This window comes from Maniola jurtina, chromosome 14, assembly GCF_905333055.1.
Source record: "Maniola jurtina chromosome 14, ilManJurt1.1, whole genome shotgun sequence".
In the NCBI taxonomy this organism is placed as follows: Eukaryota; Metazoa; Arthropoda; class Insecta; order Lepidoptera; family Nymphalidae; genus Maniola; species Maniola jurtina.
Genome location: NC_060042.1, coordinates 10,130,715 through 10,147,673, shown reverse-complemented (window position 1 = coordinate 10,147,673; position 16,959 = coordinate 10,130,715). Strand labels below are relative to the sequence as shown.

General features: G+C 35.8%; 1 protein-coding gene and 1 long non-coding RNA gene across 6 annotated transcripts in view; one reads left to right on the top strand and one right to left on the bottom strand.

Annotated features, from left to right (window-relative positions):
• The window catches only part of LOC123872202 (voltage-dependent T-type calcium channel subunit alpha-1G-like), a 176,556-nt gene that overhangs the window by 89,598 nt on the left and 69,999 nt on the right, over positions 1 to 16,959 (top strand). For 3 of the 5 annotated variants that reach the window (XM_045916387.1, XM_045916385.1, XM_045916388.1), the window contains exon 1: positions 3,394 to 3,508. Coding sequence is in view for 2 of the 5 variants with exons in the window: in XM_045916386.1 (XP_045772342.1) it covers positions 3,279 to 3,508 (230 nt within the window). In the remaining 3 variants the exon portion in view is untranslated. Of the gene's footprint in view, positions 1 to 3,101; positions 3,509 to 16,959 lie in introns of those variants that run through there. The other 2 variants (XM_045916386.1, XM_045916383.1) reach the window with 1 other exon arrangement.
• LOC123872205 lies at positions 7,076 to 15,662 on the bottom strand. Its single transcript, XR_006797427.1, has 3 exons — positions 15,584 to 15,662; positions 7,273 to 7,275; positions 7,076 to 7,085 (listed from the first exon to the last, which is right to left on the bottom strand). It is a non-coding gene; the product is annotated as an uncharacterized LOC123872205 (long non-coding RNA).

Sequence of the window (16,959 nt, the reverse complement as noted above, 5' to 3'; positions counted from 1 at the left end):
GTAACAAACATCCTTACATACGTACAAACTTTTGCATTTATAATAGGATATTAATATATTTATCTCTTTCATTGACACGGAATCAGATATCGATTGTACGTTTCTTGAGCGAGAAAATAGTTGATAGCTAGAACTTCCTCAACGGTGGTGGGACAAGTGCCTCGACTGTCTCTCAGTACTCACCGAAAATTCTGCAATGAGATAATGCATAAAACATAACAAGATAAATGGAGACTTCAAGTAACGACCGGATTTTATAGAGCCTCGGGATGTCATATCTCCATGTTTAATGCTGCCTTTAGCACTGATGTGAAAAATATTACAGCCATATCAGACTGTTCATGCCGTTTTCCCGTATTTCGGGGTTCGAAAACGAAATTGGATGAGCATAAAATAACGTAGGTTATATTCAAACATATGCCATAGAACCGATGGAAAACATGGCGACTGTAATAAAATTGACGAGCACAAAAAACGTGCAAATAAAAATATAAACAAGAAAAAGTTGTTGTTATTTTAGTTAGAATCTAAACTTTCTTTATCTATGCGAAAAATTATATTATACATAACCTGACTTTATAGCTTATTTCGCAACGGCATCGGTTGAGTAAAAAGTATGTAAAATACAAATAGGAACGGTGTCCTAACCCCTTGTTCAAACAATAGTTAAGTTTTGATAAAAATAATTTAATTTAAGTAATTTATTGATAAACTCAAACTATTATTTGTTATACACATAATCTAATTATACATTATATTATAGAAGACTGTATTATGCGAACAATATAATAATATAATAGGCTCTTGATTCTAAAGGTAACAAGATTGTATCAAACAGGAAACAGGGGTTCCGGAAGGGTGCTCCTCGCCTCAACCTTTATCGCTTATGTAGCACAGTACTTGTAGATATATCTTAACTAAACTAACCTTTGATTTTTTACGATATTATCTGGAATTGTTATAACATAAATATAAAAATATTCGAATGTTTTAATATCGGTCGTAAAAATATTTGAAATGGCTTTTATACTATAAAATGTGTAATTAAAATATATTTATAATCATTGATCATTTTTATAAAAGTATACTAATAAACAAATATTAAAAATATCATAATTATAAAAGTAGGTATAGTCAAACTGGCGCCAAAATTTAATGTTAGTTACATTAAAATAATTTGGCGCCTACTTACGCATTAATTTTACGACAGAACTACATACATAGATGATGCCCGCGAGTTCTTTGGAATAGAGTAAGATATTTGCAAAAACCGTGGAAACTTTCGTCCTGAAAATTTTCTGGGACAAAGGTAGTCATGTCCTTCTCCGGGATACAAGCTATCTCAATAGGTACCAATTACCAAATTTCACTAAAATCTGTTAAACGAATGGACCCTGAAAAACTATAGCTATAGACAGACAAGCACACCTTCTCATTTATAATATTAGTATGGATATTAGACGGTAGGTATAGATTATGTAAAAAGAAGTTGAGTTACTGAATCGTTAATCGTTGTTATTTACTATAGGATACAAGTCTGAAACGTTGTTACAAAAATTCAGAGCATAGTATCAGTTTTAGCAAAACGTATTCGTAAATTCATATTAAAAAGGAATTTTCAAAAAGAGACTGTCCAAGAGACCATAAATTCAAAATATTATTATATTGTGTTGAACTCAGAAGTCATTACACTAATATTGGTTCGAATATTCCATATAAATATTATTGAACAATCAATTCCGTTCTTCAAAGAGACCCATTACGTGTCGCTACTCAAGTTTAAGTGCCAAGAAATTCCATAAATATTTTACCGCTTCCTTTGCATCAGAAGCATAGTATAGTTCTTGTTTTTTAGAGTTCCGTACCCGCCCGTCCGTCCGTTTGTCTGTCTGTCTGCAGATTGTATCTCGTGAACCGTAATTGGTAGAGAATTGAAATTTTTTCAGAATAATATGCATTTCTATTGCCGCTACAACAACAAATAATAAAAAAATTAAATGGCCGCCGTGAAAATTAAAAATGTTATTTCTTGTACGATTGTACGAAACCCTCCGTGCTAGAGTCTGATTTGCACTTGACTAATTTTTTTTGGGGTTCCGTACCCCAAAAGGAAAAATGGAACCCTTTTGTTCCATGTGTGTGTGGAAATATGAAAAATGTGTTTCAATTTTCAAAGTGCTCGTAAGAAACCAAGTGAGGTGGTATCATATGAAAGGGCTCTACCTGTACATTCTAAAACAGATTTTTATTTATTTTTATGCTTAATAGTTTTTAATTTATCGTGCAAAATGTCGAAATAATGCCCGAGTACGGAACCCTCGGTGCGCGAGTCCGACTCACACTTGGCCGGTTCTTTAATATTGCTATCTACGAGTACGGGTATAAATCAAAGCGTAAAATTCATTTTAGAAACGAGAGTTTTATTTTCTTTGTCCAAGCTTTTAACATTAAATGAAGTTTTTTAAAAACGCTTGAGTGTTGGCCTTCCTGGCTGCAGCATCAGGTCAAGGTCATCAGACTAAAGTGTTGTCATTAAAACTACATTTAAAACTATGAGTCCAACGAGTCTCAACAAGCAACGATATAGCTCGAGAATTCAATTATTATAAATTGTAATAATAGGGGGTCCTGTCAACACTTTTGTAACTATAATATTATATAAATCAAAAAATCTTCTGATATAAGTCTATATATCTGATCCAAGTATATCTGATGATATGAATCTATTAAGTTAGTCTACTGTTTCATGGGTTATTTTATATTCCATAGAATAGAACACACAGTAACGTAGATTTAATAAAAACTTACGTTTTAAAATAATTTTCGCCAAAAATATGCGTCAGTCTAGTTGTAAATTTTCATACAAAAAGCGATAACTTCACTCTCCCTGTAAATATAGTCAGTCCAATTTTCATTATTTCTAGAAATACTCGTAAGTTTTAATTTTAAAGAAGTATTGCTTCTGTTAAAAGTTACTAGCCCCTAAATATCCATATTTTTGGACCTAAAAACTTTCTTGAGTATTTTTTTTGTAATTTAACTACAAAAAAAACAAAACATACCAAGATTTTTGAATCTAACATGATTTTCTTTTGTTGCAGATTCAATACTTCCACACATTCCACAATCATGGAGTCCGCTTCCAGATCGCTGACTGAACAGTCTACGCACTCTTTACCTATCCAAAGTGACACTTATCTGTACAGTTGAAGAACTTCCGAAGATGGTGAAATAGTAGTGTAGTGTTAAGTGATAAAATGAGCTTATAAGTTAAGTGGATGTCGGGAGAAAGGGAGATGCCTTACTACGGGTATCGCGAGGGTGGGTCGGACTCGAGTGGGGGTTGCTCAGAGTCAGATGGGGGGGAATCGGACTCCGAGGGTGGGTTGAGCACGGAGAGCTCGGGAGGCCAGGGCCTGCCGTTCCCTGGCTTTACTCCGGTCGCCCTCAGGTACTTGACGCAAGACACGCGTCCCAGGAGTTGGTGCCTCAAGCTCATCACGAATCCATATCCTTTTTAAATAGATTTTAGGAAAAAACAATATAAGAAATATTTTAAGAATTATAACAATATAAGAAATATTTGAAGAACGAAACTTTAAGACTTATTACAGTCCTTCATCAAAGGGTCCAAATATCACGGGTTATGCTCAGAGGCCGTAGTGTAAGTATTTTTTGAAGTTAATTAACGTGACATAATATGAATTGGGGTAGATTTTATGTTCTATCAGTTTGTATGGATATGGACGAACCTTCGGACAAAAAGCTCGCGTATTTAAGCGTCTAGATCCTTATTGACTGATACTGAGTTAATTGATTTTTATCACGAAATATACCTACTGCTTATCATAACAATGAGCTGGAAAAAAATTAGTGTTCTTCTAGCTATTCTATTACTTTCAGCAAATGCTGGAGAAAGATCTTCATACTTTAAAGTATTGTATTGCGTGGCACCATGATGTTATTATAAATATATATTTTTCTTTCTTTATTTCGAAAATATTATAGCTATATGATAGGAGTAACAAGTGTAAATTAAAAATTTATAACACCCCCGACGATCCAAAGTAAGTATTTGAGTTTTCCAAAACATCATTTTCAAATAAATAATTATGTATTTAGGCAACGTCCATCTTGACAGCTTGACATTTGTCTATTGACATAATATTATGAACCTAACGGTTATCTAACCTTCTTTTCTACAAGAAAACTAGAAAAGAGCTGATAACTCTTAAACGGCTGAACCAATTTTTTTTTAGATTATAGCTAAGAACACTCTCGATCAAGCCACCTTTCAAACAAAAAAAACTAAATTAAAATCGGTTCATTCGTTTAGGCGCTACGATGCCACAGACAGATACACAGATACACAGATACACAGACACACAGATACACAGATACACACGTCAAACTTATAACACCCCTCTTTTTGGGTCGGGGGTTAAAAATACAACGCAACAACAAGTTTGTATTTTGACACCTCATAGTTCACGCATCGCAAAGCCGCCTTGATGTAGCGAAGGCTGCTTTTATCGCACCTATGCTTTTGTGAAAATATCAAAAGGAGATGTTATTTTGTAATGTCAGGTACTCTCTTTAGACATACCTGCTCGTAATATTATGCCATGTTAGGTACTCTCTTCAGATAATCACATAAAGCCGCATTAAAAGTTATATGACGATAGGTAACTACTAACTAGGTGTATATTGTATCATCATCATCGTCAACCGATAGACCTTATAATTAGCCTTATAATTCTCTTGTATTATCTCTTCGTTTGATGTCGTCTGTCCACCAAGTGGGTGGAGGGGTAGGTATGTTGTTAACATAAGAGTGCCCTCGTATAATATATCACACATTTTCCGGAAGACGATTTTCCCAGGATGTTTATTTTTCCTCTCCAAAGCTATGCTCGTTTCGTCTATGTGGTAAACAAGCAGATTGGTCAAGTTCTCATCCTTTGATAAAATTATTTCTCCATCCAGATTCCCGAACTGTGTCTAGAGTTGTCATATCTAGAGATAGTAATGTTGCACAAAACAGCCTATCTGACTAGTGAATGCATGATCATGATATTTGACATTAAATAAAAATTTATTCATTGATATTATTATGAAGCAACTATTATGGTAATTCGTCTTTGGTATCGTGGGATGGAACGGTTTGGTATTACAACAAAAGAGAAATAACAAGATAGACAGATTAATGTCAATCATTTAGTGTAGAAAAGAAAAGAGTAGGTGCCTGCTGAGTTTCTTGTCGGATCTTCCCTGTAGAGTCTGCTTTCTTAACTGGTGGTAGTTTTAACTCTGCATATTATACTTGAAATAACGAATTATGAATTATGAATCTTTTTTTATGCCTAATCTGCAACTCTACGGTGTAAATAACTCAATGGTTTTGAATACTTCCGTAAAACTTTATCTAATCAAATTGGCTCCCTTTGATGGTAAATATAGATAGGAGATGGCTTTGGGAGACATGACAGATGATCAAACAAAGTTTTGGACACTTCATTATTTTTCTTTCATGAGTATAAAAACAACGTAACCTTCGAAGTTTATCCTTAAAACTCATTAGTCATTCCGTTTTGGCTGTCTCCCTCGCAGCCCTTAATTGGGTTTTAACTAATTAGCTGGTTTAGCTTCTCAGTTATTTAGGCTTTCAACAATTTCCGGACGAAATTTCGATGAATTCGTCAGGAAGCACGGCAGCAACCCCAAGCATAAACCGCTTTCTGACAGCTATGCCGTGACTTTTTCATCGACAAAACGTTACGAATTTTGTGAGAAAGGATATTTGTCGCACTGATCTAATAATATTAAAAATACAATATGCTTGGACACAATTGAAAGCCCCATATACCTACCTATATTATTATAGATGCCACAACTGATCAACACCTCTGCGTAACGGAAACAGTTCTAGAGTTTTATACTGATGTACATTTTACTCTAACTTTACGGTTTTTCGATTTATCGACGTTTCGAGGCTTGAAAACTCGTACTAAACGCGTTACCTCTACTGATCTATGGCTGAGTAATTGCATGTTAGGGTTTACTGATGTGGATTTGGTAAACTTCACACATGTTTGAGGACATTATGGAGAACTCTTAGACATGCACAATGCTTTCCGTCATAGTTAAAGTAAGGGATGGACATCTTAACCACTAGGCTATCAATGCTTCTCTCTCTCTGACGTTATAGTGTTTCTCAAAATCTATTAACGTTGTCGAGACGTGAAAACTCATACTAGACGTACCTACTGATGTTTGGCTGAGCAATTGCGTGTAAGGGTTTACCGACGCGGATTTGAGCGGATGTGCCCGACCATTGGGGATCTACCGACCGTCTTTACTTAGAATATCTTGTTAGCAACGGGTTTTCGTGGACTTTGTTGTGGCGGATTTAGACGGATACATGCAAGGCCGTTATGGTTTGTTTCTTTGAAGATACTGTGCTTCTGTTGCATGAAATTCTGTAGAACGATGATAGGTGTTTCAGATATTTTTGTTTAAGGACTTAATATCACTGAAATCAGATAAGTACAGCTACGCAAAAGTTACATACTTAAGAAATAAAAATGCTCTCGAAATAAACCTTGGGACATAATTGATATTATTTCAAATGTTTTAGACAGACAGACAAACGAACGGCCTAAGTTCAAGTCCAAGTAGTATCTACCAACTTTAAAATAAACTCAGCCACGTGTTGTATGAATTTCATGGAAACACTTAATCGATTGAGAAATCTTATTAAGATTATATGAAGCATAGTTTCATTGAAGATAGTTACCTCGTCATTTCTTAGGTACAGGTATTTTGCTTTTTGAAATTTAAGTGATATTCCGAGGTAGGTATATAAATTGATTCTATTTTAATTATTTTAAAGGCAAATATTTACACGGCAAACATGGTTACGTGATGTTATTAAAATAATTGATTCCACGTTAAAACGTTGTGAAATTAAACATGGCGTGAATTTTATTAAATTAAGTGCAAAATATTTATGTAGGTAATAAACAGTAAAATCAAACGTGACAGGAGAGCATGCAAAAATGACTTCAAAACTAGATTTATGATATCTATACCCCATTATCAGCTTATTTACGTTCACTGCTGGACCACGAGAGAACATAATTACTCACAGGCCTTCGCCTTGCTTATCCGTCCACTCCTAAATACCTGCTTAGGATCCAAATGTCTGAAGGTCACGCTGTACCTACTTATTGGTACACGGTCTCCACTTTAGTACCCATCTGCCACAGGGACCGCCTGCGACAGACCTGCACCTGATGCCCACTTCCAGTTCATAAGCATGTTAATCTCTTTCAATATGTCGACTTTTAGTTTCTTACGGAATTTCTATGAAAGATAAAAAGATATCTATTTAGACTAATATTGGCTACTTTTTAGTTTTTCCCGGAAAATCAAAGAGTTTCTGCGCGATTTTTTAAACCAAATCGACGCAGGCAAAGTCGCAGTATATAATATTATAAATAATAATGTGTAAAGTATGTTCTAAACAGAATAGTCAAGTTCATACGAGTCACTATGAACTAGTTCAAACAAAAATGTAACAGAAACATCGAACAAAATCGCGAACCGTAGATAACTATGAAAGCCAACGGGCGTATAAATTATGAAAAACGAATCTGGTTAGTTTCATTCTAACAACATGTGTACAATGAAAGCATATTTCACGTGGTGCAAGATGTGAGGTTACAGCGATTAAGTTTGCTTTGCCATAAAACATTATTCCAGAAAAAAAACAATTAAGTAGTCATTAATTATAATTACTGATTCGGGATTTCATATTAGTTCTACTTAATGAAACTTTTTGCTCTTTAATTAACTCTGCATTTCTTTTGTCATAGCTCTATATCACAGATTCTTTTGTTTTTTGTGCGTAGGTACACGTGCGAAACTACATGAATCGTATTTTCAAATTATGAATTCCATGACAAGTTAAGACTATAGTATTAATAGTAGAGTGTTGTAATGTACTTAGTATGGATATCGTGGTAAATAACGATGCAATCTAAGAGAAAAGCGTGATTATCAGATGTGGCAGAAATATTGCAGTTTATCAAACTCCATATTCTGTCCCTAAGCGGTATCGTACTGGAACGCAAAAGCGCTTAATGATAGGCCGTGAATACACCTGTAAGTTTCACTCACGGAAAAGCTAACATGATTAATTTACGACAAACTTACTAATGTAAACACTCTTATACACTCACAGTAGTCAATTTGTTGTCAATTAATTACGTAAGCTACTTCCGTTAGTAAAACTTACAGTAATCGCGGCCATAATATGGCTATGCCGGTAGCTTGATGCTACATATATTTTTTTAAATAAAATAGCCAGCAAACGGGCAGGTGGGTCACCTGGTGTTAAGTGATTACCGCCGCCCATAAACATTTGCAGCACCAGAGGAACCGCCGATGCGTTGCCGCCCTTTCAGGAATTTGTTGGTCCGCCCCTTGAATAACTCCATTAACATTAAAAAAATCTCCAAAACCGACTTCAACGCATGCTTAAATTTTAATATTCCTACACCACAATACCAATCTAAAAATATACTGTGCTTACATTCTTGGTGCAGACAGCTGTTTTAATCGAAAAGTACTGGGAAGTAAATGTAAATCTCGGATATCTATGCATGAAACACACTTGCAAATATCATTGCAATATTATGTATTCAAAGAATAGTTAATTAGTCGCTAGACGATACTACTTCGTCCGTGTGGATTTAGTTTTTTTTTTCAATCGCGTTAGGAAGTCTTTGGTTTCTTGAGATAAAAGTTGCCTATATTCGTCTGTAGCATGCAAGCCATCCTTGTATCAAACACCAAAGGTCAAAATCGGGTAAACGGATACTTTCATATTTATCGAATCGATTACTATAGTAGATTGTCACACTAATATTATAAAGGAGAAAGTTTCTATGTGTGTGTATGTTTGTTACTCCTTCACGCAAAAACTACTGAACGGATTGGGCTGAAATTTAGAATGGAGATAGATTATACCCTGGATTAGCACATAGGCTACTTTTTATCCCGGAAAATCAAAGAGTTCCCACGGGAGTTTTGAAAAACCTACATCCACGCGAACGAAGTCGCGGGTATCAGCTAGTAATACAATAAATACGAAAGATCGGTTTCGGCTTGAAAATGTAACAAAATTTATTAGTATACATGAAGTAGGTATGTGATTGTGTGGTATGCAAATCAATATTTCTTCTTCATCTTGATGCCAATCTTCGTAAAAAAATTGATATAATAGTTATTATGTACTGACTATGTCTAGTTGGGTATCCATAACACTGTCACAAAATCAGCAAACTATGTGGAATTTCAATTAGTTGCCCTATGCGTTATTTTATTATATATAGGGGTTCTGCCAACCAACTTCTAGGTAGTCTACGTCATAATCTCTATGGTTCTAGCTAATATTATATCTAATCGCGTTGCAAGGAACCACGTCTGGTCACGAAGATTACACATGCATACAAGTTTTGCTGAAGAGCGCTCGTAACCGCTAAACACATTTGTTTATTCTACAAAGTAAAAATACATGCTGACGAAATTGCACTGACTATGCGATCGATACACGTTAACAAACGACGATAACGTTAGATAAGGATTAAGACGGAAAAACTCTGGTTATGGTCAAACGCGACGTTGGGAAACTCTACTAGGAGACTGATGACTATAAAAGAGCCAATGAAAACCACTGAACACATACGGTCAAGTTAGGGCGATCGCCCACCGCGACTTTTTGCAGCGATACAGCCTTTTGATGACCACCCTGGCGCAGTGGTGAGCGCTATCTCATTGGAGAGAGGTCCCCAGTTCGAAATTTGGAATTTTATAATTTCTAAGTTTTCTCTGATCTAATCAGACTTCGGCCAAGCGATTTAGCGTTTCGGTACGATGCCGTGTACTAACCATAGGGTTTAAGCTGCCATACTCCATCCAGGTTAGCCCGCTTCCATCTTAGACTGTATCATCACTTACTACCAGGTGAAATTGCAGTCAAGGACTCTGTTTTGAATAAAATAGCCACAAAAAGGTCGCGATACAGTAGCGATGCGTTGCTGGCCTGTGAACCTTTGCCCACGACTCAGTATCGCTACTGTCGCAATTCAGAATCTCGTTCAAGATACGCGCGGCTGTATTGATTCAAAAAACCAGCCTTGCAAGACTTATATCAGAGATTAGTAGTACTGCCTATGTCCAGATGTAGATCTCTACCAATTGAGACAAACGACGGCATCAAAATATGGTATTGATTGGAAACTGAGAAGTGGTATAGATAGATGTAGGTATATTCCACAAATTGGAAAAATGTGATCTAAATTATATAGCAGAGGAAAGTAAACTTTTAGGTATTAATCACCTAGTGGATTAGGATGCAGAACTATATGTAGATATTAGAGCTTGGTAGATATTAAAATTACAAATATAAGCAAAAATGTAGTAGGTAACAAGAAAATACCGACCCTACTTTTGAAAATATGTCAGTAGGACACCAATACAAAGAAAACACAACAGATGTTAGATAAATTCATTGTACATTTCTTAACTTCCGTGGAGCGATTCGGGTAGGCACCGAACAATTACTAAGACAATAGCTACTGAAATCGCTTAGCTGCATACTACGGACGTGAAAAGAACAATGCAGGTATTTTTTCTTGTTTTGTTTCAGCGTTTTCAATTTAGCTTTCTTCTGATATAAATCTTGAATGTTTTGCCTAGATTTATGCAGTTTAGAATATTGTAAGTAAATATTGATTATAATGGTTTGTAGTAAAGACTAAAATATGACGTACCTATATATTTGTAGAAGGTAAAATAGCTAATGCTAATGGCAAACTAGCTGATGGCCGTGACCTTGTTTACGTGGATTTAGGTTTTCAAAATCCTGTGAAAGTTCTTTGATTTTCCAAAAAAAACGTAGCCTATGTTACTCTCTAAGTCTTTAAGTACATATATCTACTTATATAAAAAATCACGCAGCGATCCGTTGCTCCGATGCAGCGTAATTTACCGTAATCAAGCATACTCTCGCATCACACTAATATTATAAAGGCGAAAGTTTGTATGTGTGTGTGTGTGTGTATGTTTGTTACTCCTTCACGCAAAAACTACTGGACGGATTGGGCTGAGAATGGAGATAGATTATACTCTGGATTAGCAGATAGGCTACTTTTTATCCCGGAAAATCAAAGAGTTCCCACGGGATTTTTAAAAAACTACATCCACGCGAACGAAGTCGCGGGCATTAGCTAGTTTATAATAAGGTAGGTAGGTGTTAGGTATGTAGGCGAACATAGCAAAAAGCCAAAAAGTACATGACGTGCTGCTAGGTACTAGGTAACTGTTAGGTATAGATTGATTATATTGGTAAGGTTTCCTATACTCTTGATAAGTGGAAATCTATTGTAGTGTTATAATAAAGCTTAACAATTTTAAGCTTTTATAAAATATTAGTACTCGTACATACAGCTTAATAATTAAGCTATATATAGGTACATGAAGTATTAAGTAAATACCAAACTTAACCAAATCGTAATTAAGTAAATACTAAACCAAATCAAATAGTAATTAAGCTAAAAACACGTTTAATAATAGCTTTTACAAGTGAAGTTCGATGTTTTTAATGGTCCTACCAATAACAAATTCTGATGCACAGTTGTTCTAAGTCGTTAAACCGCTGCACATTAAAGATGTTTAAGTGCAAAACTCTGCGAATAAAATATAAAAGTTATAAGTTGAAATGGCCATTGAGTTCAAGCAGTTTCAAGTTATAAAAATATTTGTAGTATCCACCAGATGAGGCACGGTTTAGTTTTATTTATTTTAGATTATGTCGCGTCCTACTACTAAGTACCACAGTTATTATGGTTGTCATCAGAAGACTCGACTTCACTTCACTCATTCTGTTGGCGCTGGTCCTTTAACTTTTTTTTTTAATATAAAAGATTCATAAAGATTTATAAAGGTTTTTTGTATATAAAGATTTACTACTACTATCAGCCTCAAACAAAACCATTCAGGCAGTTGTAAAGAATTATTATTATTATTTATAATCCATATCCATACTACCTAATATTATAAATGCAAAAGTGTGTCTGTCTGTCTGTTTATCTACTAGCTTTTCACTGCCCATCCGTCAACCGATTTTAACAAAATTTGGTACAGGTACAGCTTACATCCCAGTGATGGATATATTATGACTTTCATCCCGGAATAACACAGAATTGAACTATACCAGGTTTTTAAAAAATCAAAAAAGGGTTTTGCTGGCAAAGATGTAGATACGTCCAATAGGTACATACTCGTAGGTTTGTAAGTAAAGTTTCATGAAACTTTTTAATTGGAATAACGCCAGAAAGCGATAGTTTATTTATTATTACGGTTTTATAGACCCAGCGCAGATGCGTGGTGTTAAAATATATCTACGGCATTTCTAAAATTTTCTGGATGCCATTGTTGCTGAGTAATTAATCAGAGCTGTCATCTCTGTTAATTAGAGGTGGGCGATTTTACATCACCATCATTTCACATGATTATAGCAGCAAATGATTTTAAGTGTATCAAAGAATCACTTTCCTTGAAAAATAGCTTGTAAATCACTGTGAAGAGAAATTATAATTTCACCAAATGAAAATGATTTCAAAGTAGCAACATCTAATGCTGCTCTGGTTACTACGCATATTTTTTATTTATTTATTCGTTGACTTGCTAATTATAAAATCAAAATGCCTAGTATCTACCTATCGAAATAACACTAGAATTATTCATAGTCAATATTATATAGGGGCTTCTTTAGAGGACCATGCAGATGACAAGTGCCATATTCAACCTTTATGCAAGGTTGTATATTATAATATGACACACATCAACTGAATGGCCCCCTAAAAAAGCCTCTATCATGACTATGAATTCCTGTGTTTTACTTGACAATAACGGCCGCGCCGCCCTAAAAGCCAGTGTTAGCATAATCCGCCAATCCTAGTGTAGCCATCTTGACAATTTATTCAGAAGAAAACCATCTCTTTTTCTATGTAATTCAATTCAAACATCTCTAATGGGGTGTTATCGTTGTTCTACGGCCCTAGAATAAATTTTAGGTGTGTTTATTATATTTCGTTTTAGACTTAGAGCTTCTTTTTTAGGATTCCGTACCTCCGAAGGAAAAACGGAACCCTGATAGGATCACTTTGTTGTCTGTCTGTCTGTCCGTCCGTCCGTCCGTCGTGTCTGTCAAGAAAAGAGGGTACTTCCCGTTAACCTAGAATCATGAAATTTGGCAGGTAGGTAGGTCTTATAGCACAAGTAAAGGAATAAATCTGAAAACCGCGAATTTGTGGTCACATCATTTAAAAAAATTAAAATGTGTTTCGATTTTCAAAGTAAGATAACTACACCAAGTGGGATATTATATGAATGGCTTTACGTATACATCCTAAAAGAGATTTTTATTTATTTTTGTGTATGATATTTTTTGATTTATCGTGCAAAATGTTGGAAAAAATGCCTGAAAAAGGAACCCTCAGTGCGCGAGTCTGCAGCAATGCGCAGGGCTGCAATTGCTTGTATAGTATAATGGCATATTGTAGTAAATTGAACACATAGAAAAGAGCAACCGCCGAATTTCTTGCTGGTTCTACTCGGTAGGAACAGCATTCCGGACCAGTGGTAAGTTGACGATTCAAAAACTCTTGTAAAAGTTTACTTGAGTAAAAAATATATATTCTATTCTATTCTTTAATAATAATAAATCGTGCATGTCAATAGCAGGGAGAGATACTTTAGCTGTGGGCTTTGGGATAAATGCCTAAAACATTAGCTTTGTAGATTATTTACCTATATTTTCATAGTTCCCTTTACAAAACACACACCAGTCATAAAAGAAAGTAAAAATACTAGCTTATTTTTTTCCCAGATATTTTTTTGACCAGACGAATCCTATAGTAATTAAACTTTATCGTCTCGTGTTTCTGTGTTGGCATTAGGCCAATATCTTAGAAGGCTGTATCATCTAGAATCTACATCAAACATCGTCTTGTATCGAAACCACAATATGTCGTTAGTTATCTACGTATATTATACCTACTATGTATACATCTATACTAATATTATAAAGAGGTAGTTTGTAAGTTTGTTTGCAGGAAGTAATCTCTGGAACTACTGAAACAATTTTGAAATATTTTTCACCAGTAGAAAGGTACATTATTCCTGAGTGAAATCCATATCCATACTTAATATCATAAATGCGAAAGTGTGTCTGTCTGTCTGCTAGCTTTCCACGGCCCAACAGTTTAACAGATTTTGATGAATTTTGATACAGAGTTAGCTTATAATCTGGGGACCGGCATAAATATATGCTATTTTTTATTCTGGAAAAGCAAAGTGTTCCCACGGGATATCGAAAACCTAAATCCACGCGGATGAAGTCGCGGGCCTCATCTAGTAGGTATATTATAATAAAGTTAGCTAGACCAGCTGGAATTAAGTAACTGTAACACAAAATGCCTCACAAGTTTTATGCTAATCTTAGCTAAAAACCGGTCAAGTAAGAGTCGGAAACATATAGTAAGGGGTCCGTCGTACAAGAAATAATACTTTTTAATTTTTTAATTATCAAGCGGCTATTTTGAATTTTTTGCACCTTCGGGTACAAAGCCCTAAAAAACACTTCAAAACAGTAACTTAAAAATTATAATGGGATGTATTAAATTGGATTGAATCCAAATAAGCCATCCTTGCCTACAATTGTTTCCCCCGCCGCGAGCCAAATCGGCTACCGGTCTGCAAATTCGCAATTTTATGCAAATGCAAAATGCATGAATCAGACAACCTTGCGATCGTCGATTTGTCAACAAGAAAATAGCTACGTCGTTTAGTATTTTATGAACTCTGCAATATTTTCACTCACTTACAGTTACAAAGTTTTCTGTTCGATTCCGAAGCTATTTACTGTTTAAAAAAGCTTATTTACACTATAAATTAAAAGCCGTCATGCCTGTTATGTTTGAAGCATGAAGCATGAAACATGAAAATGAAATGCTCAACTGGCATTGAGAGCTGTCTGCGCCTTATCTGAAGAGATGTTCGTTACGAACATTCATTTCTCTATAAGTACAGAAATTACATGATCCATCCATCCATCAGCCTGTATGCGTCCACTGCTGGACATAGGCCTTTCCAAGAGCGCGCCACCAAACACGGTCCTCCGCCTTCCTCATCCACCCGCTCCCCGCCACCTTCTTCAGGTCATCGGTCCAGCGGGCAGGAGGTCGTCCCACACTGCGCTTACCGGTACGCGGTCTCCACTCCAGAACACGTCTGCCCCATCGGCCGTCGGTTCTACGACAGACATGACCTGCCCATTGCCACTTCAGCTTGCTAATCCTTTGAGCTATGTCGGTCGCTTTTGTTCTTCTGCGAATTTCCTCGTTCCGGATTTTATCCCTGAGGGTGATACCCAACATAGCTCGCTCCATAGCGCGCTGAGCGACCTTTAGTTTGTGGACGAGGCCAACTGTCAGTGTCCAATTACATGATGCACTAGATTTATTTAGTGAAATGGTCCAATTGAGTTGTCGTTTAACATCTCGCGGGAGTTAGCCATATCCCTGAGGGATAAGTTATTTTGTAAGCTAAAGGCTAAAGACTAAGACATTGTATCAACAATAGGGAAATTAATACTGGCTTGTCAAATAAATTATTGTATGCCCTGAGACATTGTAATTACAAGTGTAAATTAAAAATTTATAACACTCCCGACAAGTGAAGGTTACAGTAACTAAATTTAGAGCTGATAACTTTCAAAGGGCTGAACCGATTTTCTTGGATTATTGCTAAGAACACTCTCGATCAAGCCACCTTTCAAACAAAAAAAAGTAAATTAAAATCGGTTCATTAGTTTAGGAGCTACGGTGCCACAGACAGATACACAGATTCACAGACACACACGTCAAACTTATAACACCCCTCTTTTTGGGTCGGGGGTTAAAAACTATGAACCACCAGCTACAGCGTCATGTAAAGTAAAACACATAAATAACCGAGCTTTATGATTACTGCATGCCAATGACTTTGGATCTGTTTGTTTATATCAGCTGATGTCACTTCCGGCGCCCGGCCGCTGTTTGGCCGCGATATCCGAACATCTGACAGATATTGCTACTGCATCAATATTGCGATTGCGAATTTTTATCACATTGCAAAACTTTAACAAATAAACTTTTATATGTATATTTTTTTTATCTCGGTACCTACAGTTCGACTTTGCCGATGACTTCAGCCACGCTGAATAATGAATTACATAGCTACATAACTATATAGCTTAGAAAAATCGTGAAAAATGGTACAAATGTTAATGTAAGAGATATTAATATCTTGTATAAGTACCCACATTTTCTTCCTTTAAATCCAAAGATAGAATAGATTATAAAGTAAGTAACTAACTATTGGACTTTGTGCGCATAGAATTTTCATAGTTTTTTATATATTTTCCCGCGGAACTATGGTGTATTTCCCGGATAAGTCTTTATCCGTCTCCAGGAGGAAAGCTAATCGTTTCAGTGTTAACGCAGAGAAAAAATTAGGAGTATGGATTTCAGCAACATTCTTCATGGAATTATATGTTTTTTTTTGCCCTACAAGTTACAACGTAGAGTTCATCTTCACCAGTGTCCGGTCTTTCTTTCATTATCTACTTGAAGAGCGTGGTTCTGACGAACCAGAGCATCGAGTAGATAGATCATCTAATTACATCTTGTTCTGTCGGTGACCATTTTAGCGATTATGTAGAACTTGCACGAATTGGACTGCTTCAGTTAGTCAGACTGTTAGTAAGCAGCTTCTTCCCCTTCTGCTCTCAGTGCTGCCTGGTTAGTAGTCAATTTCTCTAAGCTGAGCATGATGCGTAATGTCCCAGTG